Genomic DNA, 25650 nt, shown 5'->3' on the forward strand with positions numbered 1-25650 from the left:
GCATCTGAATCGTGACTTTAGCATGCCAAAAGTCCGCTCTACTATAGCCCGGGTCTGGCTGTGCACCTCATTGTATTTTCGTTCTCCGGGTGTTTGGGGGTTCCTAAAGGGGGTCATCAGGTGGGGTCCTATCGTGTGTACGAGGCCTTACAGGTTTTCTTCTAAGATTGCCCTGTATTTGGCTCCATCCTTCTTCCTATCAACTCTGATCAGCTTCCCTGTCCCTGCTGAAGAAAAGCATCCCCACAACATGATGCTGCCACCACCATGTTTCCTGGTGGGGGTGGTGTGTTCAGAGTGATGTGCAGTGTTAGTTTTCCACTACACGTAGCAATTTGCATTTAGGCTAAAAAGTTCAATTTTGGTCTCATCTGACCAGAGTACCTTCTCCCACATGTTTGCTGTGTATCCCACATGGCTTCTCGCAAACTGCAAACGGTACTTTTTATGGTTTTCTTTCAACAAGGGATTTCTTCTTGCCACTCTTCCATAACGTCCAGATTTGTGGTGTGCACAACTAATAGTTGTCCTGTGTACAGATTCTCCCACCTGAGCTGAAGATCTCTGCAGCTCCTACAGAGTTTCCATGGGCCTCTTGGCTGCTTCTTTTAAGAATGCTCTCCTTGCCTGGCCTGTCAGTTTAGATGGATTGCCATGTCTTGGTAGTTTTGCAGTTGTGCCATACGCTTTCCATTTTCGGATAATGGATTGAACAGTGCTCCGTAAGATGTTCAAAGCTTGGGATATCTTTTTATAACCTACCCCTGGGGTCCCAATGCATATCCTGAGTCACCTGTAAGGGAAAAGACAGGAGGATATTAGTCATGCATGTGCCCCTTGTGATGTCTCCATCATGGGGGGGGCATACCTGACACCAATGTCACTCACCAATCAGCCAGCTGTCTCCATACACGTTCATCTCAAAGTCTCTGTAGATCTTGGTCTGCCTTAGTATGAAACTATCATGGCACGAGCCGGGAAACTTGGCACAAACGTGCCAGATGAGGCCATGTGCATCTACGATCATCTGGACATTGATTGAATGCCAGCCTTTCCTGTTTCTGAACAGGTGTTCAGTATCATGGGGGGGCTGGAGTGCCACATGGGTGCAGTCAATCGCCCCGATGATCTTAGGAAAGCCAGCAATATTGTAAAAGTCTGTCATTGCTTGCACACGCTGGTCCTCCTGGGTGGGCATGACAAACTGGTGGCTCATGCGCCGCAGTATGGCAGGGACCACCTGATGTAGGCATTTACTCATGGTTGACTGCACCATCCCAGCCACACCTCCAGATGCTCGCTGGAATGAGCCACTCGATAGAAAATGGAGGGTTGCCATAACTTTTTCAAGAGGTGTCAGGGCATGGGAACGTAGGGTTGGGGCGATTAGATCCTCATGAAGGAGTTGGGTGATCTCCAGGATGGCCTCCCTATCAAATCGGTAGTTGCCAATGACCTCATAAACTGGCATTTGCCAAATATCACGGCGTGGCCGATAAACACGCGCCTGTGCCCTCATCCTCCTCCTCTGTGCCCTCCTCCTCCTTTGTGCCTGTAAGGCAGCAAGTGCCGTCAAAATCATTGCTGGTCCTGGCATTTTTCAACAACAACCTTCACAACTAGAGCTGTAACCTCTAGTCACTTCCTTCTGCAAACCCTTCCACAGCATGTGTAAAATTAGGGCTGGTTTTATAATGTGGAAATTTAGTCAGAAAAACTAACAGGTGCGCACAGGGCGGAAAATACGGCACACACACTTAATTCTGAGAATCGCCCTAACTCCCTCATTTGCATCTTTGCCTATCAAAAACAGCGGCGAGCCTAGCGTAATTTGCGCCCGGGAATGCGCAGGTGTAACTAATTTAAGTACGGCTGAAAATACGGAAATCTTTGCTTAAGTCGTTTTGACGATCGCGCGCAAATATACGCGCCGTGTAAAATTAGAAAAATGGAGTTAAGTCTGCGTATCTCTTTTGAGAATTTGGCCCCAAATGCCCCAAGAAGATAAGAGGATATTTACACCTTTTAAACAGACCCTTATGTTTCACTTAATCGTGGGTACAAGGACAGAAATGTTAATGAATAATGTTGATGCTAAACTTATTTTATTTATGAAGAGATGCGCTTCGGGTGCGAAAATAAACAGTTGTGGATCGCGACAAAGAAGTGAACCTCTTGCCTGCCTTGCACTGAAAACACACATTATATAAAAAAAAATTGGGCTAACTTTACTGGTTAATTTTTATTTTTTCCCAAAAAATTGCATTTGAAAGACCGCTGCGCAAATACAGCGTGACATAAAATATTGCAACAGGAGTCATTAAAGTGGAGCTCCACCCTATTTCAATACATTATCTTAATCAAGAAGCAGACTAGTATGCATTAAGGAACGGAAGTTTTTTTTTTTTTTTCTGTGACAGTACCTTTGTTATCAGCAGCTGTCACTCGGCTTCCTGTCTCTCTCTTTTGCGGGTAGTCTGCGGGTAGTGTGTCATATCCTTTACCCGCAATGTCTCCTGGGAGCTTTTCTCATTTCATTGCGGAGGCTTCCTCTGAGTTATTGCGGGATTTCCTAAAGCGTGACGCTGCTGTCTCGTCACATCAGGCTCCCCATCACAGATTGCTCCGGAAGTGACGTTCCGTCGCCGCCATCTTGCTACTCCCCACACAGTAATGATAGAGTGAGAAGGGTCAAGCGGTGTAGCAAGATGGCGGCGACGGGACGTCACTTCCGGAGCAATCTGTGATAGGAGAGCCAAATGTGACGAGACACCGCCCATTTAGATGGAAACCCAGAAGTTGACGTCACTGCTCGGAACAAGGAAATGAGTGCTTGTGGGCTTCACAGTGCCCACAAGCAAAATGGAAACGGCGTTACGAAGAAAATATAAGTTATAATTCCAGACCAAATCGGACAGCGGATGACTTTAAACAGAAGAGTGAGTCCTCCGTTTATACGCCATAAATAATTTAATGCCCAAAAAAAATAAAAAACCGATTAGCCGCAGGAGATCCGCTTTAATGACACTCCTATGCTGCAGTATGCTCATACTTTTGCTAAATATTATAAATATGCTACAAACAGTGAGGTTTATATCCACAATTTGTAGCAGGGCTACCGTGCAGCTTTCATACTTAACCACCTAGCTACTGCCGTAAGTAAAAAAAAGAATAATATCAGCGGGTAGGTGGATGCCTATTTTTGGAGCTGTGTTTATAAATAGCTGCTAAAACTGAAACGGAATCCTAAAAATGGCCTGGTAATGAAGAGGTCTATAAGAGGTAATGCTCAAGTGGTAAAGTGACCTTGTCACTGAAAAGAAAATACAATGAAAGTGTTGTAGTGATAGAAGTCACTTCATACTTGGCTATTTTGGTGCCAGTTGATAGAATCCTCACATCTGACGCCTTCATGTAGTGTTTGGCGCCTGTGTCACCTGCTGTCTTCTGCAGTTCCTCGCACCGACCTTATATCATTACACCACTGTACAGCCGTGGTAAAAAGTTTTGAGAATGACACTAATTTAAATGTTTAAAAAGTCTGCTGCCTCTATGAGTCCTAACTGACCAACCATTTTCAGAAGCCATTGGCCACCTTGATGACTTATTTGGTTTTATTGTTATTGTAGCTCAAGCTTCTTAAGCATTTTTAATGCTTTAATTTTTAATCTTTTGTTTATGTCTGTGAGATGAAATCTCAATAGCTTACTGAGATGACCTTGATTTTGCTTTGTCTCTTAAGGCAGAATCTGAAGAATTATAGATCGATATGATAGAGATAATGTGTTGTAACAAATGGATGTCAAGGAAGAGCATAGGAAATTTGATATTTACATCCACTGCCTTGTGCCAAAAAGTGGCTTATTTCCTACCTTCTGTCTTTTTCTATAATTGGAAGGGTGCATGCAGATTCACCTCTCAAATAAAACAAGCTATTAAAAGGAATATTACCCCTAAATATTTTTTTTCTAAACATTATTTCATTAAAGCGGGGTTCAGTCAAAAATAAATAAAAATATGGACCCTTACCTGTCCTGGATGCCCGCGATGTTCCTCGGCTCTCGGGTGCTGCTACCTTGCGGCTTCAATTGCTGGTTCCCTACTGCGCATGCATGAGTCGCATTGCGTGATTCCCACTGGCCTCTCCTGTCTTCTGGGACCTGTGTGTCTCCCAGAAGACAGCAGGGGGGGGAAAGCCGCCGGATGCGGCATAGGTCGGAAGTGGGATTACACAGGTATCTGCTGCCTCCCCCTGAAAGGTGCCAAATGTGACACTGAGGGGAGGAGGATTCCAAAAAGCGGAAGTACCAATTTTGGGTGGAACTCTGCTTTAAATGAACCTTACCAATTTTTTAAATATTAAAAGTACTGTATTTATCGGCGTATACCGTGCACTTTTTTCCCCTTAGAATAAGGGGAAAATCGTGGGTGCGCGATATACGCTGATACCCGCTTCCCGCGCTGTGTTTGAACGCCGCCGCTGACATATACCGAGTGCAGTACACTCGGGTACACTCGGCCAGGCTTGGATCCGCTCGCGGTCACGCCCTGTGCCGCCTCCTAGCCTTTATGCGAGAGGAGCCGAGCGTGGCTGAGCGTGCCCGAGTGTACTGCGCTCGGTATATGTCGGCGGCGGCGTTCAAACACAGCGCGGGAAGCGGGGATCGGCTCAAGAACAGCGCAGGAGAACCGGGGAGGACGCCACCAGGTCCGCAGACGGACGCTGGACAGGACGAGGCCGCCGATGGACACCGGGCAAGACACTAAAACTGTAAGTAATTCATTTTTATTTCCAGGAATTTCCCTTCTAACATTGAATGTCCCTCTCCTGTGTAACAGATGTCAAGTAGAAACACTTTAATATCTTAAGATCCATGACACGCACTATACGCCGGTGCGCGCTATAGGCATATAAATATGATACATGTCCTGCCTAGAAGCTGACTTACAAGAAGCCCACTATTAGCTTTACTACAAAATCTTCTATTGCACTCATTCATTCTCATTCTATCTTTATATGAAGGCAAAAAACATTTTTGGAGTGATTTTATAACGGTCAGTGTCCCTGCTGGACAGATTCATCCCTTTATTTGACCTGGGTTGATATAAGAGCAAGAGGTAAGTGGAAATTTTCCAATGGGTACAAATGTTCTGGTGTCTAACATGGGAATAGCTCTAACTTTGGGGAGATTTCCTCTAACATGAGTTTACAAGACAGAAAGAGAAGGAAGTTCTCCCCAACAGGACAGCATCGATAAAAAGTTTTATGCCGCGTACACACGACCGTTTTTCATGACGTGAAAAATGCCATTTTTTAAAATGGTCATTAAAAACGATCGTGTGTAGGCTCCAGAGCATTTTTCTCAACGTGAAAAATGGGCATTAAAAATTTAGAACATGCTCTAATTTTTCTCGTCGTTTTTCACGTTGTGAAAAACGGTCATGTGTAGGCTTAAACGACAGGAAAAAAACGTGCATGCTCAGAAGCAAGTTATGAGACGGGAGTAAAACTAGCATTCGGAATGGAGATATCACATTCCTCACGCTGTAACAGACTGAAAAGCACGAAGACTGAAAAGCAAGAATCGTCTTTCACCAAACTTTTACTAACACGAAATCAGCAAAAGCAGCCCAAAGGGTGGCGCCATCTGAATGGAACTTTCCCTTTATAGTGCCGTCGTACGTGTTGTACGTCACCGCGCTTTGCTCGAGCATTTTTTTTTTCACGGTTGTGTGTATGCAAGGCAGGCTTGACAAGAATCACGTCGAGAAAAGCGTTGTTTTTTCTAGGACATTAAAAATGGTCATGTGTACGCGGCTTTACACCTTCCCTACTCTAAAACTAAAAAATAGGTTATGGCTCTCCACACACTTTGAGCAGCACACCCTGTCCCTTGCCATTGTACAAGCTTCATAGGACGCTGGAATGGCAGCTGCCAGGGCCTAGTCATCAAGTTAAGCCTCAGTAACAAAGGAAAACCAAAATCAGAGAGGCTTTTCTGGGCAGTAATGGTAACAGCAGGCTTATTATGGTGTTCAATTGTCCTAGTCTTGTGCTTCAGCTGACCTGCTAACAAGATCCCTATAATTACCAGTACCTTCATCTTATAAAAAGGCTCTCAGATAGAAAAAGCTTCCCATAGTGCAGTATGAACTACATTTTATCACCGATTTCATAATGCACTAGATAAAAGTGGAAAGCTTTTTATAGCCATAGTTACATTTGTGGAGAATATATTTGGAACCTTTGTTGGATGGTGAACCTGATAGGAATTTGTACAGAAAAAAAGAAAGTTGGAAGGAACAAAAAACAAGCTTTATGGCTCCGTTCACATACATGCAAATAAGATGAATTTTGAACCGCATCCGATTTGCATGACATGTGAATTAAACCGGCTTTGTATGGAGCCGTTCACATATATGCGGTGCAGCGGCAGTGCGAATTTAAAAAGAGTCCTGTGCATTTTATGAGCACTGCGGTGCGGTTCAGATGCGAATTCGCCTTCTATGGGAACGCATCTGAATTGCACATTAGATCAGTTTTGAACACAAATTTCATCCAAAATCTCAAACCCAAAGTACCCTGTACCCATGTAGATGGGGACAAGGGCCTCTTCTCCACAACCCTGGTCCATGGTTGTGGGTGTCTGCAGGGGAATTATCAGAATCTGGAAGCCTGCCCCCCTCCCTATGTGAATGAGTAGGGGTACATTGCACCTCTACTCATTCACTGAAAAAAGTGTCAAATAGAAATAAAGATACAGTTTTAAGCAAATTCTTTAATAAAAATAAAACAAATGTCCCCCGGTGTAGATCCATGGGAACAAAGTGCTTTGGAGACCCCCCCCATGTTAAGGGCTGTGGCATGGTATGGGTCATGAAGGAGGAGGGGGCGCTTGCTTGTTCCCCCCCCCTCCCACCTTTCCTGGCCTGCCATGCTGCATGCTCAGCTTGCTATAGATTGGGTGGAGGGGGGACCCCCACACCGTTTTTTTTTTTTCAAATTTTTTTGTGTGAACCTTGCCTTAATAAGTTATTAGGGGTCTTAAAATCTAGTAAATGTATTTTACTGGTGTGCAAGTGAAGATGACTGAGTTGTGGATATCACTTTGTGAAAATTTCACATTGTTTTTGGAGAGTTCCACTGCATAGACTGATTAATTATTGGAATGTTATTTTATATGTGTATCATATAATATGGTTGTTTTTGGTGGCCTTTAAGATAATGGTTTTAGGTTGTTGGTTTGGTGAACTTAATGGTTAATGGTTTTGGGTTGTAGACTTAAGCCTCATACACACGATCAGACTTCCATCTGACTTTTTCGTGGATTTTGCTCCGAATGGGTGTTGGCTGTGAACTTGGTATGCATACACACGGCAGGACTTTTTCAGCAAACTTTCACTAAATCACATTGTTTTTCAGCTCTTTACCGCCACCCTGTGGGCAACTTCTGCTATTGTTGTCTGATCTTTAGCATTGGTACTGAGCATGCATGTTTGTACTTTGGACTTTAGTCAGATGGACTTGTGTACACACGATAGGATTAGCCTTCATCGGACATTTGTTGTCGAAAAGTTTGAAAGCATGCACAACAAACATTTGTCCGTTGATAAAGCAACAACAATTGTCCGATGGAGCATACAGACGGTCGGATTGTCCGATAAAAAAGGTCCGTCGCACCGTTGTTGTCGAAAAGTCAGATCGTGTGTATGGCCCTTCAGTAGCACTGAGCCACACATCATTCCTAGTTTTTCACATTTTTGGGGGGACTAGCATAGCTGCTTGGATTAGGCACTTTCATGATTATAACTGATAGTTTTGTTGCATACACCTATTATTGTCATGTTAGCAGTGACAGCGTGAAATTAGGGAGCATACAAATATACAAAACCTACATGTTGATAAAGGGCCAGGTAAATTCATAAATGTGCTTGACCTACACAGGTAAGAAATGGAAAAGAAGAAAATGCAGTATTTTTCAAACGACAAGTCTCTTACCTAGGTAAAGTGAAGCATTGTCCTTCTTGACATTGTCATCTAAGTAAGTTGGACCCAGGGTGTAAATGGGTGTGGATCCCATGCCAATGAGAATCTGAGCACAGACGAATAAAGCTACATAAAGGGAATGGTCTTTCCCTCCTGAGTCCTTTGGGCACATTGATGACTCTAATGGATCTTTGGCAGTTGTATTGCTATTCATACACAACCCTTCATTTGCGTGAGAAGAGTTCATTTCCTGAATTTGATATGGTGGAGAAATGAAATGAGGTAAGGAAAAAATAACGGCTCCTACAGCGATAAATAAACCGCCTACTGCTAGCCAGCGTGGCCTGCAACCTCGTCCTCCAAAGTAGCTGATGAAAACCACCACTAAAAGGCTTCCGATATCAAAACAGCTGACCAGAAGACCAGACTCGGAACTCTTCAAGCTATACCGTCTTTCAATAGTGGTTATCACACTGCTTAAATAACCAGACACCATCAATGACTGGATGAAAGTTAAAAGACACATGCAGACAAGGAAACATCGGGAATCCGTCAATGTTACGCCAAAACCCCGGTTGCTTTTTATTGTAGAAAGTGTCATTGATTGAGAGACGCCTTTTTTATTATTGGTAGTGCTAGTGGATTCTATTTTATCTGTGTTTCCCGCACCAAGAAAACTGGATGCAGCAAAAGAAAAGATTGTCCTACTGGACGGCGCACTGCTTTGGGTGGACAGGTTTCTATGATGGCCAACTCTGAAATCCGATTCCTTTTGAACACCATACAAAAAACTTCTTTTTGCTCCGACAACTGCTGTTTGTGACGTGTCTACAACTTTCGACTCAAATTCTTGAAAGGTTGATTTACAACACCCATTTAAGACAGGCAAACTTAGCGACCGATAGCTGTCAATCTTCTCTGCTGGATCCCTCTGCTCTTCATGATGGTTGTCCTCCGAATGATAGGAGACATTGAACAGCTGTGGACTGGTTTGTTCTACAGCCATGGTCAGAAAATGTTCTGGGACACAGTGACTAAAACATGAAATGATATGAAAGAATTCCTAAACCATCATAATATAATCCATTTTACACTGCTTCCCATGTTTCCTGTCTATAGATAGTCAGAGACGCTGCACTGGGTATTTACTATCCATGAAGGTGCTATTAGAAATTTTAAAGTCTTTCCGAAAAATGTCCTCTGAATAAACACTGATACAGCCGAGCAGCTGTCCCTGGACTGATTCCTTGTAAACTGTTCCATCCGGATAAGATGATGATCAACAAAGAGAATTAGAGAAGGTCGGGCCTCAGACCCGCGATACAGTACTTGGCCATTCTGCAATCCCCATCACCTTTCACAGCTCTGGTTCCACCACAGACAGCAGTTCTTTCGTCCCCATTGTCTCCAGCAAATATCTCCACTGGCAGTTTTGCTGATCTGTAATGCAGGGAGAGAAAGCAAAGAAGGTCAGCATACTGCTTCCATCAGCAAAGCACGGCAGAGGCTTAGAAGAACCTTAAGTGCTGTTTGCACACACTAAGCTTCATCACAGTTTTTCTCTCACCCTGCTTTCTGACTTTTGCTCTTAAAAAACTATAGACAAGGATGAAGCAATTACGGTGTAATATTTAAAATATGCCAAGTGTAGTTATCTTTTTTACATGTAGGGTTCAGAGTCTCTAACAAGGAGAACATAACAAGTTGTTATATGGATGTCAGGCAACAATGAAAGGAGAACATGTGTCACCAGTGTAGATATTTGCCAGCACACCATGGAACATTATGAATAGCGTCCAAACGGATGATTTATTGCATGATCACAACACAGGGAGAGTGCAACGTTTCGGAGTCACGCAGGACCCCTTCGTCAGGCATGTGACACCAGCACACCATGGATCCTTAACCTCCTTAGCGGTATTCCCGAGTCTGGCTCGGGGTGAATTTTTCATACCAAAAGCGGTATCCCCGAGCCAGACTCTGGATTGCATTGCAGGGAAGTTACTTACCTTCTCCACTGTGTCTCCTTGCTCGATTCACAGTGCCCGAGTGCCGAGCTCCGTTCCCTGCGACGTTACGACACACAGGGATGGAGTTTGGCACCAAATTCAAAAAGTGAAACACACAATACACATACAGTATACTGTAATCTTACAGATTGCAGTACTGTATGAAATAATTACACACCCCATTTGTCCCTAGTGGTCTGCCCAGTGTCCTGCATGTAGTTTTATATAATAAAAACCTTTCTTTCTGCCTGGAAACTGGAGATTGTCCATAGCAACCAAAAAGTGTCCCTTTATGTCAAAAGTGCTTTTAGACCAGCTGGAAAACAGCGATAATAAATTAGAATCACTTGCAGAATTGAGCGATAGCGATTTGTGGAAAAATTCGTCATCAAACACTGAAAGTAATGACAGCGACAATTCTGCAACTGAGCAAATGTCAGTGTTTTTGATTTGATTACATTATTGAATAATTTTTATTATAATTACATTATTCTTTGTTATAATTATTTATAGTTATTTATTATATTATAATTTATGATTTTGTGTTTCAAACTTTATCATACCCGGGATGTCTACTAGACTTTTGTTTGGACAGATTTAGGTGAGTTATTCCTAAGAATTGCAGGCCTAAAATATAAAACGCCAAATTTCCATGCAAAATAATTGTACCGCTTTCAGCACCTAAAACCAGAAGGAATCATACCGCCAGGGAGGTTAAAGTGGTACTAAAGGGTGGAATAAAAAAATAAAAATAGCAAACATGTAATACTTACCTCAGCTGTGCAGCTCGTTTTGCACAGAGTGGCCCCGATCCTCGTCTTCTGGGGTCCCTCGTGGCTGTCTCAGGCTCCTCCCGCATCAGCTAATCCCCCTGGGAAGCGCTTTCCCAAGGGGGTTACCTTGCGGGCGCGCTACCAAGTCCAGTATTTTCATCCATAGACACGTATGCCGGACTCAGCCCCGCCCCCCGGGTCTTTGGATTTGATTGACAGCAGCGCGAGCCAATGGCTGTGCTTCTATCAATCTATCAAATGAAGAGCCGAGAAGACCGGGCCGAAATCCAGCGTGTTCTAGAGGCGGGACTTTCGAGGGCTCAGGTAAGTAAACGGGGGGCTAGGGGGCCAGTAAGCATCGGATGTTTTTTCACCTTAATGCATAGGAGGCATTAAGGGGAAAAAACATGGACCTTTACAACCCCGTTAACATACCAAAATGTTTATTGAAGCGATCACATTACAAACAGCAGTAGTGAAACATTACAGGACACTTTCATCAGACACAGGCACGATAGACAAAGGGGTCCTGCGTGGTCTCAAAACGTTGAACTGTCCCTGGCTGTGATGCGATTGCTTTAGTAATCCTTTGTAAGATATAGTAAGGATCCATACTGTGCTGGGGACATACACTAAATTTCCAAAAGTATTGGGACACCTGCCTTTACATGCACATGAACTTTAATGGCATCCCAGTCTTATGCATTGGATAGAAGAAGATCCTGGACTGCCGCACTCCTTAAAACGATGTCTTTATTGTACAAATAAAATCCTTACTCAGCTATGAGTAAGCATCACATGATGTGAAACATGTCAGCCACCTTTTTCCTGTTGTTCACTACATTTTGACTATATTGCTTTAGTTGTTTTTTGGATTTTATTTGTACAATAAAGACATTGTTTTAAGGAGTGCGGCAGTCCAGGATCTTCTTCTATCCAATGCACCTGTGCACAGCCCGCACCCTTTTGGTTTAGTGGGATGGAAGTAAAGCCAAGGGATCAGCAGTTTCTAGAGCGGTATTATCTTTCACATCCAAGTCTTATGCCTCGTACACACGTTACGATTATCTGATGATAAAAATCGCTTTCGGATAGATCGTTAGATAATATGATCGTTAGTACACAGCTTTCGACAGCCGATCACGACAGTCCGTCCAACAAAATCTGAAGGGACAAACACGAAAACTTTGCTTGGACGACAATCGTTTAATCAGTACAGTATACGTCAGCTAAAAATCGATAGACAAACACCACGCATGATCGTAAACACCAAAATAAGCCAGAAGAGAACAGGGGTCACACGGATTTGACATAATTTCAGATACGTAGCTACACACACCGAAAGTTTTCTTGCAACAAAAATCATACTTTTCGTAGCGCACATTTTGCACTGTTGTATTCGATATTAGTTTGATACAACAAAATGCGAACGATACGTCGTACGATAATCTGATCGTGTGTACGAGGCATTAGTCCGTAGGGTTTAATATTGAGTTGGCCCACCCTTTGCAGCTACAACAGCTTCAACTCTTCTGGGAAGGCTGTCCACAAGGTTTAGAAGTGTGTCTATGGGAATGTTTGACCATTCTTCCAGAAGCACATTTTGTGAGGTCAGGCACTGATGATGGCTGAGAAGGCCTGGCTCACAGTCTCCATGCTAATTAATCCCAAAGGTGTTCTATCGGGTTGAGATCAGGACTCTGCAGGCCAGTCAAGTTTCTCCATCCCAAACTCACTCACTCATGTCTTTATTGACCTTTGAAATTGTCCAAAATGTCTTGGTATGCTGTGGAGGAACTTGACTGGCGTGCACAGAGTTCTGATCTCAACAAGAAAGAACACCTTTGGCATGAATTCGCGAGCCAGGTCTTCTCGTCCAACCTCAGTGCCTGATCTCACAAATGCGCTTGTGAAAGAATGGTCAACATTCCCATAGACACACTCCTAAACCTTGTGGACATCTTTTAAAAAAATATTTCCAACTAAATAGACAAGAATGCTAGTGCAACTAATAATGCTTCTCAAACTGTAGGTGGATTTTGTTTATAAAATATATTACATATTTTGATAAAAAATTCAATAAAGTTAAAAATGTAAGCAAAAAAAACAAAAAACATAATAGTCAATATGCTTTAAATATGCCTATAAACTGCAATTTGTAAATATACACCTCCGATAAAAATAAGAATTGGATCAAATAAAAATTCCATGACACAACCCCACTTTCCCATTTCACAACTGATTGAATTCTAGTGGCTGATCAAAATTGTGGGTGATCGATTGTTTAGTTCTGGTGATTATGTTTGATGATATTTGCAATTCGCAGTGGATGGAAAGTGGTTAATATTGACAGAAACTATTCATATGGATGGCCAACATTAGAACGATGATTTTCAGACAATTTCGAAAAAATATGGTGGTTTCGGGATTTTAACCACTTAAGACCCGGACCATTATGCAGGTTAAGGACCTTGCCCCTTTTTGCAATTCCGCACTGCGTTGCTTTAACAGACAATTGCGCTGTCGTGCGACGTGGCTCCCAAACAAAATTGGCATCCTTTTTTTCCCACAAATAGAGCTTTCTTTTGGTGGTATTTGATCACCTTACCAGTTTTAATTTTTTGCGCTATAAACAAAAATAGAGCGACAATTTTGAAAAAAGTTCAATATTTTTTACTTTTTGCTATAATAAATATCCCCAAAAAATTTATAAAAAAAATTTTTTTTTCCTCAGTTTTGGCCTGAAAAGTATTCTTCTACTTATTTTTGGTAAAAAAAAAAAAAAAATCGCAATAAGCGTTTACTGATTGGTTTGCGCAAAAGTTATAGCGTTTACAAAATAGGGGATAGTTTTATGGCATTTTTATTAATATTTTTTTAAGTGTGCCCTAAGGGAGTGATTCTTACTGTAGGGGGATGTGGCTGTAGGCGTGATGTCACTGATCGCCGTTCCCTATATCAGAGAACAGACGATCAGTGTCACTGCCACAGAAAAGAATGGGGAAGGTGTGTTTACACATACCTCTCCCCATTCTTCAGCTCCTGTGACTGATCACAGGACACCGGCGGCGATCGGGTCCGCGGGTCACGGCTGGGCTCTTAAAGGCAACGTACAGGTACGTGCCTGTGCCCAGCCGTGCCATTCTGCCGACGTATATGTGCAGGAGGCGGTCCTTAAGTGATTAAAGGTGCAAAACTACAAAAACATTTGAATGAAAAAATATTTATTTATAAAAGTTAAAACTGACAGAGTATAGAAAATCCATCCGATGATACAATACAGTTTCAGGAATGTACAAGCTGAGAAATTATTTCTACATGTTTCGCCACGATTAGTAGCTTCCTCAGGAGAATTAAATTTATCAGGCACTATCTACTGGAAATAGAAATAAAACAATACAAAAAATTACAAAACAATACAAAATTACATTTTTATATTGTTTTTGTAATTTCTAGGGTTGTCCCGATACCACTTTTTTAGGACCGAGTACAAGTACCGATTTTTTTTCATGTACTCGCTGATACCGATTACCGATACTTTTTTTTTAAATGCAGCCTTGTGCCTCTCCCATATTTAGCCTTGTGTGTCTCTCCCATATTCAACCTTGTGTGTCTCTCCCATATTCAGCCTTGTGTGTCTCTCCCATATTCAGCCTTGTGTGTCTCTCCCATATTCAGCCTTGTGTGTCTCTCCCATATTCAGCCTTGTGTGTCTCTCCCATATTCAGCCTTGTGTGTCTCTCCCATATTCAACCTTGTGTGTCTCTCCCAAATGCAGCCTTATGTGTTTCTCCCAAATGCAGCCTTGTGTGTCTCTCCCATATGCAGCCTTGTGTGTCTCTCCCATATGCAGCCTTGTGTGTCTCTCCCATATGCAGCCTTGTGTGTCTCTCCCATATGCAGCCTTGTGTGTCTCTCCCATATGCAGCCTTGTGTAGGTCTCCCCCCGCCGTCTAGTTGTTCGGCGCTCGGGGAACATATCAGCTTTCATTTGAATAGCTGTGTGTTCCCCGCCGCGCGTTGTCATATATAGCCCCTCCCCCTTGTCTGGGCACTTTGATAGACAGATCACCCGTCCAATCCTGGGACAAGTGATCTGTCTATCAAAGTGCCTGGACAAGGGGGAGGGGCTATATATGACAACGCGCGGCGGGGAACACACAGCTATTCAAATGAAAGCTGATATGTTCCCCGAGCGTCGAACAACTAGACGGCGGCAGCGGCTCTCCTCCAGTGGCATGTTTTACATACCCGAGGACAGCTCTCTTCTCCACCTCCTCTCCGCCTCCTTCCAGCCTCCTCTTCGCCCCCCTCTCAGTTCCCTCTCCGCCCGCACTCCCCCCCCCTCTCAGAGGAAGAAAAAAAAAGGACCGGAGAAGCATCGGGAGCATTTGCGCGAGTACAAGTACTTGCGCAAATGCCCAGTATCGGTCCCGATACCGATACTAGTATCGGTATCGGGACAACCTTAGTAATTTTTGTGTATTGTTTTCTTTCTATTTCCAGTAGATAGTGACTGATAAATGTAATTCTCCTGAGGAAGCTACTAATCGTGGCGAAACATGTAGAGAGAATTTCTCAGCTTGCACATTCTTGAAACTGTATTGTATCATCGGATGGATTTTCTCTACTCTGTCAGTTTTAACTTTTATAAATAAATATTTTTTCATTCAAATGTTGTAATTTTGCACCTTTAAAATCCCCAAACCCCCATATTTTTTCTAAATTATTACCAATTAAGGGGATGTGGTGCCAATATAACTTATAGATGATAGGTAAAAAACTCTTCTCCTTTGGATGATCTTCAGAGACACCATAAATGTATAAGTTACCCTTTTTCTTTTTTTGCCTTTTATCCAATTTCTTTATTGTTTGGTCTTTACAAGCCATCTGCTTTCCCAGTATGAATCACTGAGGACGTTTATTGGGCAGATGGGATTGACCCTGGTGTGACTTGTAATTCAGGGTTTATTTACTCACAATGACAACCAGCAAAATAGCTACATTTTGGAGCTTTTATGTTGGCTACAGTGGGGCCTCATCAATCACCAGTCAAAAGACAGCTGTCTGTTAGTTAGGAAAGTCATAAAAAGGTTAGATTTATTTTAATTTTTTTTGTGTAAATCTAAAGAATACTTTACAGAAAATCTAGCATTCACACCAATGCGCTTTTTTCATGCTTTTTTTCTTTTTGCAGGTTTTTTTTAACATGGGTTTCTATAGAACATGTTCACATTAATGCATTTCTGTGCCTCTGCATTCTTTGGAAAGGGTCTGGTATTTTTTTTTTAACGCAAACTGATTTGGTTAAAAAGATTTCAATGGAGAAGCTGCAGAAAAGCACGTAGTGCGGTTTTACCACGATTTTGCAGCGATTTGAGTATTTAATTCTGCCCAACAAATTTTTTTAAAAAAAGCATAAAATTGCAAAACGCAAATTGCAGCAAAATCACAGGTAAAAGTTGCTCAAAAGCAACATGCATAGATGTGAATCGAGCCTAAATACTTTTTAGTTTTAACTGGATTTTCTGGATTGCATTTTTTTCCCGCGATTTTAATGCGACTTTGATGATGATTTTCAGACAATTTAGAAAAAATATGGTGGTTTCGGGATTTTAACCACTTAAGACCCGGACCATTATGCAGGTTAAGGACCTTGCCCCTTTTTGCGATTCCGCACTGCGTTGCTTTAACTGACAATTGCGCGGTCATGTGACGTAGCTCCCAAACACAATTGGCGTCATTTTTTTCCCACAAATAGAGCTTTCTTTTGGTGGTATTTGAGCACCTTACCAGTTTTTTTTTTTTGCGCTATGTACAAAAATAGAGCGACAATTTTGAAAAAAATTCTATATTCTTTACTTTTTGCTATAATAAATATCCCCCAAAAATATATAAAAAAAAAAACATATTTTTTCCTAAGTTTAGACCGATACATATTCTTCTACTTATTTTTGGTAAAAAAAAAATCGCAATAAGCGTTTATTGATTGGTTTGCACAAAAGTTATAGCGTTTACAAAATAGGGGATAGTTTTATGGCATTTTTATTAATAATTTTTTTTTACTAGTAATGGCAGCGATCAGCGATTTTTTTCGTGACTGCGACATTATGGCGGACACATCGGACACTTTTGACACATTTTTGGGACCATTGTCATTTTCACCGCGAATATGCTATAGAAATGCACTTGATGCGACTTGAAGCAATGCCTGTGTATTCTTGAGGTCCTGGACCTCAAGTCGCAGCAAAGTGGGACCAAAGTAGTGCAGGGACTACTTTGAAGTCGCTGCAACTTGAAATCGCACAGATATGAACGGCACTCATTGGAAATCATGAGGTACAACTTGCCATGCGACTTTGCAGTCCCAAGTCGCATGACAAGTCGCACAAGTGGAAACCAAGCCTTAAGATGGAAACAATTTTTTATCAGTCAGTCTGTCCATTTAGTGCAATCTGTTTGTAAAATATACAATACTTTGCTTAAAACGATTATTACATTACCGTGTGTGGCTAGCATTGTTTTACATTGTGCCTATGTATTCACTGTCACTTGCAGACTTCCATGGCAGTCATCCAAATGTGAACATTTCCCATTGTGTATAATAGAAAACTTTAACCACTTAAGCCCCAGACCATATTGCTGGTCAAAGACCAGAGCACTTTTTGCGATTCGGCACTGCGTCGCTTTAACTGACAATTGCGCGGTCATGCGACGTGGCTCCCAAACAAAATTGGCGTCCTTTTTTCCCCACAAATAGAGCTTTCTTTTGGTGGTATTTGATCACCTCTGCGGTTTGTATTTTTGTGCTATAAACAAAAAAAGAGCGACAATTTTGAAAAAAATGAATATTTTTTACTTTTTACCATAATAAATATCCCCCAAAAATATATAAAAAAAAACATTTTTTTTCCTCAGTTTATGCCGATACGTATTCTTCTACATATTTTTAGTAAAAAAAAAATGGCAATAAGCATTTATTGATTGGTTTGCGCAAAAGTTCTAGCGTTTAAAAAATAAGGGATAGTTTTATGGCATTTTTATTAATATATTTTTTTTACTGGTAATGGCGGCGATCAGCGATTTTATTTCAGTACTGCGACATTATGGCGGACACTTTGGACACTTTTGACCCATTTTTCGGTCCATTGGCATTTTTATAGTGATCGGTGCTATAAAAATGCATTGGATTACTATAAAAATGCCACTGGCAGTAAAGGGGTTAACACTAGGGGCGGGGAAGGGGTTAAGTATGTTCCCTGGGTGTGTTCTAACTGTAGGGGGGGGTGGACTCACTAGGGGAAATGACTGATCGCTATTTATACACAGTATGAACAGACGGTCAGGCATTTCTCCCCTGACGCGCGCGGGAGACAGGAGTGAGCGGGGGGGCGCGCCCCTAGTGCCCGCTTCGCGAGGCGACATAGAGCTACGGGCTCTCGCGCAGGAGAGCCAACCTGCGGCTGGTCGGCATGTAGTTAAAGCGGGGGTTCGCCCTGTTAAAAAAAAAAAAAAAGTTTTTTTTTATTAGACCATTAAATTCGGCATCGTAGCGCGAGCTACGGTATGCCGGTCTTACATTTTTTATGCCCGTACTCACTGCGGTATCGCTGATTGAAGAATCCGGGGAATGGGCGTTCCTATGGTGAGAGAAGGTGATTGACGGCCGGCCCTGGCACGTCACGCTTCTCCGGAAATAGCCGAAATAGGCTTGGCTATTCAGGGCGCCTGCGCATAGCCTGTGCGCAGGCGTCGTGAATAGCCGAGACCTACTCCGGCTGTCTTCGGGGAGCGTGACGTGCCAGAGCCGGCCGTCAATCATCCTCCCTCTCCATAGGCACGCCCATTCCCCGCGGGAGTCGATTTCTTCAATCAGCGATACCACAGTGAGTACGGGGATTAAAAATTTAAGACCGGCATACCGTAGCTCGCGCTACGATGCCGAATTTAATGGTCTAATGATGGAAAGGAGGGTGAACTACCGCTTTAACCACTTGATATTGCGGCAGACAATCAGACACTAACTGACACTTTTGACATGGCAGGAATCAGTGACACTAATAGAGTGATCAGTGCTAAAATAATGCACTGTCACTGTACTAATGACACTGGCTGGATAAGGGGTTAAACATCTAGGGTGATCAAAGGGTTAACTGTATGCCTAGCCAGTGTTTTTGTGTACTGTATGTGCTGCTTTTATTGGGGGGAAGAGATGGATTTTAGTCCCCGCTTTGCAAGAACACAAAAAACATCCCTTCCCCCATCAGAACGGAACTCTGCCTTGTTTACATAGGTAGAGCTCCATTCTGAATCTCTGCATGACAATCGGGTACTGCGGACAAAAAAAAAAGTTTATATATAAAATCAGGCTGGTGCCTGTAGATGCAGACATCATCCCCGTATAACCACAGAAAGTCCACGGACGTCCATCTGACGGAAGTGGAAAGGCGTGCTACAATCGCACCTAAATGCGCACTAAAAAAACAATTACGCCACACCATGACCAAAAAGGCTCTTGATCTACTTTGGGGCATTTGTGGCACGGGCTGCCCTATGCACAACGTGCACTTAAGCACGAAAAACGCACAAAAAAATAAAATTGTGGGAAAGCGTTTCTGCTATACTCTGGTATGAATAGAATGTACTTAGGAGGAGGCAGGATGATCGCGGAAGAGAGGTGAGGGTTAAATAAAATAAAAATAAAACCCACACAACAATTATCTTATGAAAGTCGCATAGGAATCACTTCTTATCTAATGCGACTTCTGTCAGTTAGGGTCTGAAATTGCAGGACACCATTGAAAACAATGGTCATGCGATTCTGTGCGACTCAGAAATCACACCAGTGTGAAGAGGGCTAATTACTGACGTGTGTTCCAGTGCAGAAATAATGCAGCATGTCTTACTGACTGCACTGATGAGGACTATGCCATTGGAACCCATGTACCTACTGTTCTTGTAGTTTTAATGCAGAAACAAACGCATTGGCCTGCATGTGGTGTGAACCGGCCCTAGGAAGACATACTTGAGTATTTCTTTTTTTATACCAGAGCTTAGGATGACTTTAGCCGCACTTCAGATAAGGATGAGCCAAGCCAAGATGAATGCCAAAGCTGGAGGCTGGGCAGAATAGTGGTGTCAGGATATGTACTGCTCACTGCTGGGGGCACACTGACTGTACAGGGGGCACACTGACTGTACAGGGGGCACAATGACTGTACAGGGGGCACACTGACTGTACAGGGGGCACAATGACTGTACAGGGGGCACAATGACTGTACAGGGGGCACAATGACTGTACAGGGGACACACTGACTGTACAGGGGACACACTGACTGTACAGGGGGCACACTGACTGTACAGGGGGCACACTGACTGTACAGAGGGCACACTGACTGTACAGGGGGCACACTGACTGTACAGGGGGCACACTGACTGTACAGGGGGCACACTGACTGTACAGGGGACGCACTGACTATACAGGGGGCGCACTGACTGTACAGGGGGCACACTGACTGTACAGAGGACACACTGACTGTACAGAGGACACACTGACTGTACAGGGGGCACACTGACTGTACAGGGGGCACACTGACTGTACAGGGGGCGCACTGACTATACAGGGGGCGCACTGACTGTACAGGGGACACACTGACTATACAGAGGGCACACTGACTGTACAGAGGGCACACTGACTGTACAGGGGGCGCACTGACTGTACAGGGGACGCACTGACTGTACAGGGGACGCACTGACTGTACAGGGGGCGCACTGACTGTACAGGGGGCGCACTGACTGTACAGGGGGCACACTGACTGTACAGGGGGCACACTGACTGTACAGAGGGCACACTGACTGTACAGGGGGCACACTGACTGTACAGGGAGCACACTGACTGTACAGGGAGCACACTGACTGTACAGGGGGCGCACTGACTGTACAGAGGGCACACTGACTGTACAGGGGGCACACTGACTGTACAGGGGGCACACTGACTGTACAGGGGGCACACTGACTGTACAGGGGGCACACTGACTGTACAGGGGGCACACTGACTGTACAGGGGGCACACTGACTGTACAAGGGGACACACTGACTATACAAGGGGACACACTGACTATACAAGGGGACACACTGACTGTACAGGGGACACACTGACTGTACAGGGGGCACACTGACTGTACAAGGGGACACACTGACTGTACAGGGGGCACACTGACTGTACAGGGGGCACACTGACTATACAAGGGGACACACTGACTGTACAGGGGACACACTGACTGTACAGGGGGCACACTGACTGTACAGGGGGCACACTGACTGTACAAGGGGACACACTGACTGTACAGGGGGCACACTGACTGTACAGGGGGCGCACTGACTGTACAGGGGGCGCACTGACTGTACAGGGGACGCACTGACTGTACAGGGGGCACACTGACTATACAAGGGGACACACTGACTATACAAGGGGACACACTGACTGTACAGGGGGCACACTGACTGTACAGGGGTCTATGTACTATATGGGGTGACAGGGACATGACGTCTAAGTACTATATGGGGTGACAGGGATATCACGTCTATGTACTATATGGGGTGACAGGGACATAACGTCTATGTACTACATGGAGTGACAGGGACATCACGTCTATGTACTATATGGGATGACAGGGACATCGCGTCTATGTATTATATGGGGGTGACAGGGACATCGTGTCTATGTAATATATGGGGTGACAGGGACATCACGTCTATGTACTATATGGGGTGACAGGGACATCACGTCTATGTACTATATGGAGTGACAGGGACATCACGTCTAAGGTAATATATGGAGTGACAGGGACATCACGTCTATGTATTATATGGGGTGACAGGGACATCACGTCTATGTACTATATGGACAGGGACATCACGTCTATGTACTATATGGGGTGACAGGGACATCACGTCTATGTATTATATGGGGTGACAGGGACATCACGTCTTTATACTATATGGGGTGACAGGGACATCACGTCTTTATACTATATGGGGTGACAGGGACATCACGTCTATGTATTATATGGGGTGACAGGGACATCACGTATATGTACTATATGGAGTGACAAGGACATCACGTCTATGTATTATATGGGGTGACAGGGACATCACGTCTATGTACTATGTGGGGTGACAGGGACATCACGTCTATGTACTATGTGGGGTGACAGGGACATCACGTCTATGTACTATATGGGGTGACAGGGACATCACGTCTATGTACTATGTGGGGTGACAGGCACATCACGTCTATGTACTATGTGGGGTGACAGGGACATCACGTCTATGTACTATGTGGGGTGACAGGCACATCACGTCTATGTACTATGTGGGGTGACAGGCACATCACGTCTATGTACTATATGGGGTGACAGGGACATCACGTCTATGTACTATATGGGGTGACAGGGACATCACGTCTATGTACTATGTGGGGTGACAGGGACATCACGTCTATGTACTATGTGGGGTGACAGGGACATCACGTCTATGTACTATATGGGGTGACAGGGACATCACGTCTATGTACTATATGGGGTGACAGGGACATCACGTCTATGTACTATATGGGGTGACAGGGACATCACGTCTATGTACTATATGGAGTGACAAGGACATCACGTCTATGTACTATATGGGGTGACAGGGACATGACGTCTATGTATTATATGGGGTGACAGGGACATGACGTCTATGTATTATATGGGGTGACAGGGACATGTATCTGGGTTCCTCCATCCTCGGATCAGGCATTACATCGCCCAGACAATAGATGGTACGATCTCATCCAATCACAGCCCAGACAATGGATGGTACGATCTCATCCAATCACAGCCCAGACAATAGATGGTACGATCTCATCCAATCACAGCCCAGACAATAGATGGTACGATCTCATCCAATCACAGCCCAGACAATAGATGGTACGATCTCATCCAATCACAGCCCAGACAATAGATGGTACGATCTCATCCAATCACAGCCCAGACAATAGATGGTATGATCTCATCCAATCACAGCCCAGACAATAGATGGTACGATCTCATCCAATGACAGCCCAGACAATAGATGGTACGATCTCATCCAATGACAGCCCAGACAATAGATGGTACGATCTCATCCAATCACAGCCCAGACAATAGATGGTACGATCTCATCCAATCACAGCCCAGACAATAGATGGTACGATCTCATCCAATGACAGCCCAGACAATAGATGGTACGATCTCATCCAATCACAGCCCAGACAATAGATGGTACGATCTCATCCAATCACAGCCCAGACAATAGATGGTATGATCTCATCCAATCACAGCCCAGACAATAGATGGTACGATCTCATCCAATGACAGCCCAGACAATAGATGGTACGATCTCATCCAATGACAGCCCAGACAATAGATGGTATGATCTCATCCAATCACAGCCCAGACAATAGATGGTATGATCTCATCCAATCACAGCCCAGACAATAGATGGTACGATCTCATCAAATCACAGCCCAGACAATAGATGGTACAATCTCATCCAATCACAGCCCAGACAATAGATGGTACGATCTCATCCAATGACAGCCCAGACAATAGATGGTACGATCTCATCCTATCACAGCCCAGACAATAGATGGTACGATCTCATCCAATCACAGCCCAGACAATAGATGGTACGATCTCATCCAATGACAGCCCAGACAATAGATGGTACGATCTCATCCTATCACAGCCCAGACAATAGATGGTATGATCTCATCAAATCACAGCCCAGACAATAGATGGTACGATCTCATCCAATGACAGCCCAGACAATAGATGGTACGATCTCATCCAATCACAGCCCAGACAATAGATGGTATGATCTCATCCAATCACAGCCCAGACAATAGATGGTACGATCTCATCCAATCACAGCCCAGACAATAGATGGTACGATCTCATCCAATCACAGCCCAGACAATAGATGGTACGATCTCATCCAATCACAGCCCAGACAATAGATGGTACGATCTCATCCAATCACAGCCCAGACAATAGATGGTATGATCTCATCCAATCACAGCCCAGACAATAGATGGTATGATCTCATCCAATGACAGCCCAGAGCTCTCCTCTTTGTTCCATGCCATGTGTGCTCCTCTCTGCCTTTGTCTCCCCCATTCTATGTACTGTGATGAGAGATGACAGTACAGCACCTCTGCTCAGGTCAGCGCTATGTATGGAGGGTGAGGAATAGAAGAAGCCGATCACTCACCTGTGTTCATTCACCATGAATGGGAGAAGTCGGTGCGCTCCGGCTGCCGGTGTGGAATAGAATGAGACTCTATGAATGTATCCCGTGTACATGTCCCCTGTGTCTTCTGAGCATGCACCGACTTCTCATCTCACCAGCGAGAGATCAGGGGAGATAGGCGAGCGCCGAGCTGACAACACTTAACCCCATACATGCCGGCCAGGGAGTGCAGAGTGTCAGGAATCATTAGAGGCGGACAGTCCGAGCTTATCTCTATTCGGAGGGGGAGGGGAGACTTCACTGTCATCATTATCAGCACAGAGGAGAAGACACACACAGCTGCCGGGAGGATCACAAAGACCCTTCAATGGCTGTGTGACTCGTGGGCACTACATGAAGACCCCTGGTCACTATACAGCTGTCATTGGGGGTTAGTGAAGGAGGACTTCGGGAGTGGGGGTTTGTCAGTGTGGGGGGTCTGTCCAGGAAAGGGGCGGGGTCTATTGCATAGCTCCCAACTATCCCTGATTTCCAAGGACTGTCCCTCTTTCCTCCTCATGTGTCCCTGGACTTGGTCTGATCTGTATAGAAGTATATAAAATGCACTTTCTAGCTATCAAAAAGTGTTTTCCAGCACTAAACCTTTTACCTGATTTCTAAATTGCTGCATTTGTAAATTCTAAAAGCCAATATAAAGGAACAAAAACAAAATAAATCTGCACTATCGTGATACTGAGCAGCCACAAACAATCCAGTGAAACAAGAAAGCAATAAACAATATACAATAAATTGTAGCGCTAAAATAAAAATAAAAAAATAAGACACTGAAAGTCTATATCAACACTGAACAACAGTGTAATCAAATGCAAGTGTCAGTCTAGGGGGTGGGGTCCATCAGAGTGGGGGTGTCAGTCTAGGGAGGTGGGGTCCATCAGAGTGGGGGTGTCAGTCTGGGGGAGGTGGGTTCCATCAGAGTGGGGGTGTCAGTTTGGGGGAGGTGGGGTCCATCAGAGTGGGGGTGTCAGTCTGGGTGGTGGGGATCATCAGAGTGGGGGTGTCAGTCTGGGGGAGGTGGGGTCCATCAGAGTGGGGTGTCAGTCTGGGGGAGGTGGGTTCCATTAGAGTGGGGGTGTCAGTCTGGGGGAGGTGGGGTCCATCAGAGTGGGGGTGTCAGTCTGGGGGAGGTGGGTTCCATCAGAGTGGGGGTGTCAGTCTGGGGGAGGTGGGGTCCATCAGAGTGGGGGTGTCAGTCTGGGGGAGGTGGGTTCCATCAGAGTGGGGGTGTCAGTCTGGGGGAGGTGGGGTCCATCAGAGTGGGGGTGTCAGTCTAGGGAGGTGGGGTCCATCAGAGTGGGGGTGTCAGTCTGGGGGAGGTGGGTTCCATCAGAGTGGGGGTGTCAGTTTGGGGGAGGTGGGGTCCATCAGAGTGGGGGTGTCAGTCTGGGTGGTGGGGATCATCAGAGTGGGGGTGTCAGTCTGGGGGAGGTGGGGTCCATCAGAGTGGGGTGTCAGTCTGGGGGAGGTGGGTTCCATTAGAGTGGGGGTGTCAGTCTGGGGGAGGTGGGGTCCATCAGAGTGGGGGTGTCAGTCTGGGGGAGGTGGGGTCCAT

At 44.4% G+C, this 25650-nt stretch overlaps 1 protein-coding gene across 1 annotated transcript in view; it reads right to left on the reverse strand.

Moving 5' to 3' along the window:
• The window catches only part of SLCO5A1 (solute carrier organic anion transporter family member 5A1), a 139112-nt gene extending 114666 nt beyond the window's left edge, over window positions 1–24446 (reverse strand). The window contains exons 1-2 of the mRNA XM_040354379.1: window positions 24063–24446; window positions 8000–9427 (exon numbers count right to left, since the gene is read on the reverse strand). Of these exons, the coding sequence (XP_040210313.1) occupies window positions 8000–8993 (994 nt within the window). The 5' untranslated portion in view covers window positions 8994–9427; window positions 24063–24446. The remainder of the gene's footprint in view (window positions 1–7999; window positions 9428–24062) is intronic.
• Between the last annotated feature and the right edge of the window lie 1204 nt (window positions 24447–25650).

The sequence above is a fragment of the Rana temporaria genome, chromosome 5, assembly GCF_905171775.1.
Source record: "Rana temporaria chromosome 5, aRanTem1.1, whole genome shotgun sequence".
Classification (NCBI taxonomy): Eukaryota; Metazoa; Chordata; class Amphibia; order Anura; family Ranidae; genus Rana; species Rana temporaria.